Source organism: Halyomorpha halys, unplaced genomic scaffold (assembly GCF_000696795.3).
Source record: "Halyomorpha halys isolate HHAL.00 unplaced genomic scaffold, Hhal_1.1 Scaffold20.1, whole genome shotgun sequence".
In the NCBI taxonomy this organism is placed as follows: Eukaryota; Metazoa; Arthropoda; class Insecta; order Hemiptera; family Pentatomidae; genus Halyomorpha; species Halyomorpha halys.
This window is the reverse complement of record NW_027110474.1, coordinates 223,770-233,897: the sequence shown is the minus strand read 5'-3', so window position 1 is coordinate 233,897 and position 10,128 is coordinate 223,770. Positions and strand designations below refer to the sequence as shown.

General features: G+C 30.7%; 1 protein-coding gene across 1 annotated transcript in view; it reads left to right on the top strand.

Moving 5' to 3' along the window:
• The window catches only part of gish (casein kinase I gish), a gene marked incomplete in the record, with an annotated part of 196,453 nt that overhangs the window by 175,885 nt on the left and 10,440 nt on the right, over positions 1-10,128 (top strand). Inside the window, 4 exon segments of the mRNA XM_067048647.1 lie at positions 854-928; positions 2,532-2,606; positions 5,970-6,068; positions 9,799-9,905. Of these exon segments, the coding sequence (XP_066904748.1) occupies positions 854-928; positions 2,532-2,606; positions 5,970-6,068; positions 9,799-9,905 (356 nt within the window).

Here is a 10,128-nt window from a genome sequence, read left to right as displayed (position 1 = left end):
GCAGCATCTATTAAGCTTTGGATTAGCCCCATTGTAAGCATCCTGATGCAGCATCTATTAAGCTTTGGATTAGTCCCACTGTAAACATCCTGATGCAGCATCTATTAAGCTTTGAATTAGCCCCACTGTTATCATCCTGATGCAGCATCTATTAAGCTTTGAATTAGCCCCACTGTTAGCATCCTGATGCAGCATCTATTAAGCTTTGGATTAGCCCCACTGTAAACATCCTGATGCAGCATCTATTAAGCTTTCAGATGATCTGCACTAAGGAGGTACCACAAAATGTGGCCAACTACCCCTGAAATTATATTTTTTAAAAAATCAATGAAGATCAGATGTGTAAATCCGACCTAGAGCTCAATTCAAATTTAGCCTGCTTTAACTGAAACATATAATATTTTATAAACATGTGTAGGTATCAGTATTACAGATTGATACAAAGCAATATTATACAAATACAAAACAGGTACAGAGCGTATCTCATTCATTTTCAAGATTTTGATATGAAAGTTCCGGATGCACTTTTAGTTTGGCCATGAGAAGGAAACCATGTTTTTTATTTTTTTAAGTGTACAGATGGGTATGTTTTCATATTTTAACGATATCTCAACTTAAATATTATTCCTTAATTCATTATTTAACTTTCTTTTATATCTTAAGTAACATTATCACACATTTTGTAAATCTATGCTTTGCCACCTGTGAAAATGACACTTTCTTTTCATAGTGATTACTAATGTATGCATAAGCTAAGGAGATTTATTGTGCATGACAAATTATAGTTAATTAGAACTTAATTCAAATTGATAATCATTTGCTTTTTTAATAAATTTGCATGCTGCATGTAAAGCCTCCTAACTTTGAGTTGTTAAGAGTCCTGAGAAATGCTCCTCCATCTCATATTGGCAAAACAAAATCTGACAAGGTAATTAATATTTTAACGTATTACTATTTTAATAATGATAGATGTTATAATTGTAATTTTTAGTTTATTTAATTAATTATTACTAGGTAAAGATGTTGAATATTTTATCTCGGGAAGCTTCCCCTTCTATTATTATTGGTGTTACGATCTGCTCTTGTGTGATTGTGATGTGTCATACATCGATCAATATACTTGCTATAAGTAAGTGTTTTGAAGGAAGGTAAGATAAGTAAGGAGAGGGTGGGTTTCATACCATTTGCACCATTTCATTCATACCCAGTTTTTGATTTCATACAATTTTAGCCCGAATGATGCTCGATTTAGCCCAGCCATTTTCTGTTGAAATAAAGTTTTGTATAACAGACAGGGGAGAGTATAGTCCTTTCGTTTAAGAAGCTACTAAGTTAATCCCCTTTTCTTTTTACACTGGCTTATTTACTTATCAACATAATGGTGTGTATGTTTTATTCAATATTAGAGGTTTTACCACAATTATAATGTGATGCATAATCCACTATCGGATACTCCCTTTTTTTTTTTCTGCTGAGAGGTATTCCTTTATAGCTCAGTTATTGCTACTGCGAACACTTGGTGCTAATGACAGATGTTTCCTCAATAAGTTTTCACCAGTTAACCATTTCTTGTGCAGTTGCTCATCAGTGGGTGTTTAGGAGGTCTCAGATGTTCCAGATTACAGCATACTCCCATCTAAACAGTGTTCTGCCTCTTCCTCTTGTCCGCTAAAGCCTTCTGTTGAGCAACTTCCTTGGAAAATCATCTTCCAGAATTCCGACAATTTTTCCACCCTCACACAGTCTTCTTAAGGTATCTCATCACATTTATATCTCCATACAGATCATAGATTTCTTGGTTCTCCAATTCTCTCTAACCTTAACAGTTTTGAATATGCAGCAAAGGATCTTCTGCTCAAAGACAAGGATCTCTTTATTTTCTGTATTTGTAAGGGTCCAGGTCTCTGATTCTTAGGTAAGAAAAAATCCAATGGGGGTCTTGTTGAGGAAACATTTTGTGGGGCAGATAGCTGAAATTTTTAGCTACAGTTATTAAGATTGGCTGATTTGTTGATACAGGCAATTTGTTGGCTGATTGATTGTTATGTGAAAAAATTGATTTAAACGGGGAGGGTAAACTGTTGATTGAGGAATGCATGCAGTTTCATGACCACTTGAATAAGGATTTTTTGTTTTTAAAATTTTTATTTTTATTTATTTATGTATATAGTTATTGCGATGAAGATTGTAACGGGTGCAATCAAAATAAAAGAAAAACAGTTAACAACTATCTATTTGCTGACATTTTGCTCCTCTTTGTAGAGCTTCATCTGGGCTGTTCAGGTTGAGAAAGCTTTTGAAACTTAAGCTCTCAACTTGAACAGGCCTGATGAAGCTTTACAAAGTGAGGTGAAACTTGCCGATGTTTAATAAATAGTTGTTTGCTGTTTTTGTTTTCTTTTGACCACACCCTTGACCTTCTTCTAAATTATTTGAAATAATGAGGTCAATTATATATATACATATATTATATGTAGTTATGTTTTATTAAAATATATTTCCAATTTTTAATTATTTTTCTTTCATTTTAGTCGACTCCAGTGGGTTCATTGCCGACAGGACATGAAATTGTAACATCGCCTAACCGTCACATTCCTGGCAACAAGGTAATATTCGCCATCCTTTTTTCTTACTAGTATATACTAGGTAAATCCAAGTTCCATTGAATTAAAACTATAAAGGAATTGATATAATGACTTCAATTTCTCAGTCTTGTTATTGGTTACCTATTGATCATCTTCTATATATTTTAAATTACCCATCCATGTAAATTTTTCTTCTTTTTGTTTTTTTTGTTTTTTTCATGCACCTAGTTTCATGATTTCATGGATGATGAAGATGACCTATTTTTTATGAACGACACAGTTTTGATGCCTGAGGTCAGGTTAATTCTTATAAGCCTCTATGCCTAGACCCTTGCCAGAACATTTGTTTGTATTATATAGTATACTTGAGTAGAATCGAAATAACTTGTACCGATCTATACAATTTTCTGTCTAACAAGTGTATTTATGATAATTAATTTAGTAGATTCTGTTGGTTTTATAGACTTTAATTATTTAATGTAGTTAAAAGGTTAAAGTTACAGAAATAGTTACATTTTTATTGTTGTAGATTCCAGATTATTTCTGAACATCACACTTCAGGGTTATGTTTTTTTTTTTTTTTTTTTCTTCAGTGGTTACCTCTGTAAGTTCCGTTTTGAAATTTAATTCATCTTATTTAATTTGATTTTTATCACCAATTGTGATTTGTCAGAACATATATTGTGAATATTTGTCTCTAAAATGATAATAAGATATCTTTGATGATACCTACTATTAATGGGAGCATCTTCATCAGAACATTTCATAAATAGGTTTAGTTATAGAACAGAAAACAATACACTACCCTCCCTAATGTTTTCTTATTTGTTTGCAAGTTTTTATTTTAGTTTGCCCTTAATAGCTACGGTTACTATTAGCAACATCTAGAACAATATATTTTACTGTAATTAATTGCATGAAAAATATAATGTATATTTTAGTAAGTTAATATCAATGAAAGTCGTTAAACTCAGTGAAAGATAAAATTTGAAAATGGCTCATCTCACATGGTATGTATTTTGTTATATATGATAATAAATTGTTAGCTAAACTAAAGTTTTCTTCTATGGGCATAATTACAAACATGAACATAATTTTCAACTTGAAATCTATTTTAATAATGAATATTTTTATATTGCATGGGTTTTCTTTATTTATTTCTTGACAAAGTTGATGTTGTAATTTGATATTTATTTGGCTTTCCTCGATATAATCTTGTAAATGTAGTTATCTGCTTTGTTATTACACTAATGTTCATTCCTATTACGTAGTGTCTGTCTGAATAGAGCTTCACTATTGATCTGTTTTCATGTTTACAATAAGGATTGAAAATTAAAGTTACTTTTTTAGTTTTAAAATTTGAACTTCTTATGAATATTTATGATGATGATAATTTTCGTTTGTTAAGGACTGTTAGAAACTGTTGTATTTTAATAAATTTATTAAATTAAATAAAATGGAAACTTAATACAAATAGATTAATTTATTTCGTTAACATTACTGATGGAATTAGTACTTATATTTTTTGATAAAAAGAATAAAAATGTCTTAAGAGTTCACTATAAAATATTTTCTTGCATAACACATAAATAAAAAAAAAAATTGTTTGTAATAAGAAAATAAAAATTAGCAAGATAGTTTTGCAGATAAAATGCTGGACTTCCATTGCTGAATTCTTACTATAATTTAGCTTGTTCAGAACATTAAATATTCTAAATTATCATTTATTTTATTGAAATGAAACTTCTTTTCTGATGTTCCACAACTCAGAGGGAAACAAAATTATAAGGAAAAAATTGATTTTGTAGTATGATTCTTGTAGTAAAATTTTTATATTGTTGCAGGAGAGTAGAAAGCTACAGTAGTTCAACAATACCATCTGTGTTGGTCCGGTTGAACTCCTTTAAGTTTCTCTCCTATTACAATATAAAAATTTTCCTCCTTGAATTGACTTAGGAAATGGGTGTTATAATTCAAATGTTATATGTTGATGTTAAAAAGTGGTAAAGATAGAGCCAAAAATGGAATGGTAATGTGTTTTTAAACATTTTAATTAAAATATTTCGAAACTTAAAAATCGGAGTTGCATACTGTAAGTTTAGTTATTCAGTATTCTCTCGATAATATATTGTCAACTGTGGTCGAAATGTTGAATAATTTAAAACGTAAAAAAAAAAAAAGAAGGGTTGTAGTGGCAGTTTGTGTTTATTCTAAATGCTAAGTTAAGTAATTGTGGGTTCCCGGCTATGTATATATGTTTATTATATACAATTTTTTATTTAATTTAGCTTGTTATTAGAAATGTGATATATACTGAAAAGGGTTAAACTGTAGGTAGTAAAATACCCATCCTTGAATACTGATAATTTGTTATTACTGTGGGAGGACCAGGAAACCTAAAACTAAAATATCTACATTGATAAAATCTAGTTAGGAACTATGTCTCAAAATAAATATACCCAAAACAAAATATAAGGGAATATAAAATATATGTATAAATATATTTGAACAAGTAGAGTGGTTTAAGTATTTGGTATTTTATAAGGTTTGTAATTTTGTAGGGCTTAGAAACAAATTGATCCATAAAATGTTATTAAACACTGAACTGATGGGTAAACATCTAAGGGGTTGTCTGAAGGATGGAGGTGATGATGAAGGATATTGGTGGGAGGATTGTGTGTGGGTGGGCGTTACTGGTTAAGTGTTTGGTGGTATCAGCATTGAACCTTTAGGTTCACTTAGTCTTTATTATCACTTTTTTCAATATTTTAAATCTTTATTATATTTATAATAGCACTTACTACAAGCAGAGTTGGGCAAAAATTAGCTATAGTTGAAACTAATAGCTAATATTGCTATGGATACAACCCTTATTCATGAATGAACCATTGATAAATAAATATCGTATCAATGACAATTTTAGATATTAGCTTCAACTATAGCTAATTTTGACCCAACAGTGACTACAAGTTTCCATTTTAGTTGCACTATTATTTTTTATGTTTTAAAAATTATCAGGAGTTTATAAAAACTAAAATAAATTAAAAATGTTTTACAGATTTTTAAATTTAAGTTATAAAGTAACTTATTTTTCTGATTCCTCAATTAATTATGAAGCTTATTTGTTTTGACTTAGAAATTTTATTTGCCATATTGCGTAATTGATCTGTTAACAGTAAAAAAACAAAACATATTTGTGTTTTGAAATTTATTTACTTGATTAATAAATATAATTAATTAATATCTAGTAATATAAATAAAAAAGTATATATTAAAGATGGAAGATGAAGAAATGTTCAAATAAGGCGGTTTGTATTAGCACCTTAATGCATGTTTTTGCTTGAACAACCGTATGTTAATAGAGAAGTGTTTTGACGCTCACAGGGTGGTGTCAAAGGAGTCCCGGCTTGGCCAGACGTCTCTAAACAGCCAAGTCACACCCTAGGCAACCTTACACCTGCCGATAGGCATGGCTCTGTTCAGGTATCCCCTTTATGTAATTAATTATTTAACTTAGTTATCTCACTATTTTTATTTACTTATGTTTGTTTATCGACTAACATCATTAGATGCAATGTTTTTCTTTGTTTATAGTACTAATAAAATAGGGCTGGTTGTGTATTGTTCTTATTATCTGTATTTATATTTGCTTGTTACAATATATTAGATCATTCACATATGATTAAGATCTAAAATTAATTGTGTTTTTTATAATGAAGTTCTGTAAATATATTTAACAAAGTTGAAATATGAAAGGTAAAATTATTTCATTACTAGTATTAATAATTAAGATAGACAATAAAACAATAAGTTAATTTCATTTTTCTAATATTACTTCATAATTACTCGTGGTATAAAGTGTATAAAATGCTGAAATATATATTTTATTTTTGCATGATTTTTACATCTAGAAAAAAAAAAAAACGAAATTGATGAGGAAATAAAAGCTAGGTTGAAGGCGGGAAATACTAGTTATATTTCAATTTCGAAACTTCTTAGCTAGTGCCTCCTATCGAAAAACTTAAAAATTAGAATTTACAAAACCATTATCCTTCCCACTGTTCTTTATGGATGTGAGGCGTGGCCTCTTACACTAAGGGATGAACAGCGTCTTAGGGTTTTCGAAAATAAAGTATTAAACAAAATATTCAGACCGAAAAAGGATGAATTAATGGGAGAATTTAGAAGATTACACAACACTGAATTAAGGGACCTACACCCGGTAAATACAATTCAAGTAACAGCATTACAGCGTATAAGATGGGCATGTAAGGTTGTAGGGCTTAGTAACGAGCGGATCCCTAAAATGGTAATAAACACTGAACCAATGGGTAAACGTCCGAGGGGTAGACCGAAACGTAGATGGGAGGATTGTGTTAAAACAGATTTAGTGGAATTTCGTTTGGAGGGGCATCACTGGAAGGATGTATGCAGAGAGCGTTTGGTGGTATCGACATCGAACCTTCGGGTTCGTTAAGCCTTTATTATTATTATTACATCTCCCTAAAGACTATTGATGACTTCAAATGTAGAAGACATGGTTAGTTATAAAAGAACTTTTTCATGATGATATGATGACAACTTTGTGATATAATATTGTGATATATCGAGCAACTTTGAATAAGTTCCTAAAATTGAAAACCTGCGTGCAATTATATTGTATAAGATGATCATTTTTGTCCATCATCAGTAAGTCATTTGAAAAACTGTTTGTACTGATCTTGTAACATGTTTTTTGGTTTTTTATTTTTTACTTTTCTGAGTATGCATGGTCTCTGAACTTTGTGGCCTCTCCTTTATAACCTAAGGCATTGTTTTTCCAATCTTTTTTTGGTAGTGGAGTCCTTTTCGTTCTAATAGGAAAATGGCAGAATTCTTTTGATAGATGTTGGTAAATGGTGGAACACCTACATTATAATTTGATACAATTAGAGTGTCAAATGTCATTTTTTCCCTAAAAGCTCAGGAAGGCTTGGATATTTACTCAAAATCTGTGCAAAAATGAAAAAAATCTGAGATGGTAAGGTTCAAAACTGAGTTCAGCTGGAGTGAAATATTTTAATCCCTGGAAGAGGCTCGTAGAAACTCCTGGGGACCCACTGACCTAAAAAGAGAAATTTTGATAATTCATGAAAAATTAAAATTAATAATCCTCATTTTGCATTAAATATAAACCAAGAAGAGTTAGTTAGCTTTTATATTATTTATTATGTTTTTTTTTTAATCAAATAGAATGAATAACTAAGATAAGTTTTATAGATATGTTTAAAATCCTGATTGCATCTCAAAGTTTAGAGATTTAGTGGAAAGAGTCAATTAGATTCTAATAAACAGTTTTATGGCGCTGATTATCTCAGTGATAACATTTTATGCTCCTTTAAAGCCATTATCATTGAGAATAAATGATGTTCTTTTCTCGCCAATGGATTGTTGATGAAATCTCTAATGATATTTTTAATTGAGGACATCTGATGGATTAGCTTTGATTGACTTTTAACAACCCAACTAATTTATTTATTTAGCTCCTTTGATTCTTATCACTTATGTTTGTAATTATTTTCAAATTCTTCTGATGGCTCATAGCTCTTTATAATTAAAATTAATATTTACTTTCTTAAATCAGAAAGCCTTTTGTATTTGTATATCTTAGTATGCATCGAGTTCGTGGCTTAATTTTCAAATTTAGTCAATCTATGTTTAGAAATTTCTCAAAGCTCTGACTTTTATATCACTTTCTACTAGAGATCTGATTTTTGCTGATCTGATTTTCATATCAACTTCCATTGTATCCTAACTGATACTGAAGTTTTGGCCTGCCAGAATGAGGACAAGGAAGATAGCATAAAACATTAAGTGAGATTAAGTCATCTCTTGCATCCTCATGACGGATACAAGTGATGATTTTTTCACAGCCCTTGTCACCATAGTAAATTTACTAGACAATGCTAGGAGGAAGTCGATCGCTCATAAATCAGACTTTTTTTGTACATTGTTGTTTTAATCTTTTTTCATAACCGTTTATTATTTTGTACATTTTAAAACAAAAGCCAATGTGGATTTATCCCAGAACCACCTCCTGGATAAACTATAAAGGCTAGTGTGTTTAATGATAACAGTTGCCATAAACACTTCCTCCAAGGAAAACCGGACTCTACGCTCTCACAGAGAACGACTTTCCTCAGCTAGTAACTAAAGAAAACTTACCTGTATTACAAATAATTTGTATACGGGTGGAAAAAAATTATTGGTCCAACCCACTTTAATCTTTGTCAAAGAAGAAGACAAGCCCCTGAAATGCCTGCAGACAAAAGAGATGTAGAAGACTGAACCTTCAAGTAGAATTTATATTAATTGTAAAACTTATAAATTTTTTTATTAGTAATAGTTCTATACTACGGATACATGTGTAAAATTAAACTCCTGCTGCACACCTGTATTGCTTACAAAGCAGGGAAAGGAGGAAATAAATCAATACTTTCTAAACTGTTCCTGGATAGACTTTGGCAGACAAAGTGAAACATTGCTCGAACTGGACAGGGGCACTCTAAGGATAGTCACAAAGATCTCCACTGGAACACTGGTCACTAAGGATAGTCACAAAGATCTCCACTGGAACACTGGTCACTGTAGGCTCAATAAACTTATGTTCGATCTAAATCTTACATGTTTTCCTCTGTGTGGATTTTTTAACACTGAGGATGAAACAGCATATCGCATCATTCGTTGATTTGATCAATTCGCAAGTTTGAGATTTGCTGTTTGGCATGGACTGAATTACAGACCCAAAACAATGCGAATTGATCAACCTTTAAATCTAATTAGATTAACCCTGGGCCCTAAGTAGATCACTGAGGATACTGGCATACAATACGCCCTGTAGGCTACCATGCTACAAGCAATAATTAGTAAAAAATAAATGATTATATAGTATACATATGTACTTTTATTTTGTTTGTAATTTTTCATCTTTACTTTGAGATTAAGGCACTGTGGTTCCTTAAGTTTCAAATTATTTAGAGTTGACTGTATCTATCCCACTTAGCTTCTATTGATCTGACGAGTTTCTAATTAGGATTCTGGTCTGAACGTCTGTTCTCAACTAAGAGGTTAAATTAGCTTTATTTAGCTGAGTTGTTACTTTTTGTATGTACTTCATGTATTATTTTTTTTAGGAATATGATCATAAATTAATGCTTGTATCTGTTATGTTTAGGTTGTCAGTTCAACAAATGGAGAATTGGCAAATGATGATCCGACTGCTGGCCATTCTAATACGCCAATTACTGCTCAAGCAGAAGTTGAAATTGTGGATGAAACAAAGTATTTTACTTTAGTTAATTTTTGCATGTTTAATTCAAAAGGGATAAGGAAACAGTTTTTGTTTGCAGTTAAAAAAATAAGTCTTTTGTAATAATAAACAGATTGTTTTCATATTTCTTTTTGAAATACTGTAGATGAATTTATATCAATGAATAGCTTGGCTGTAATGTGACATACTCCATAATAGTTTGGAAATCCATGACAAAAAATCTGGTGCATTGCA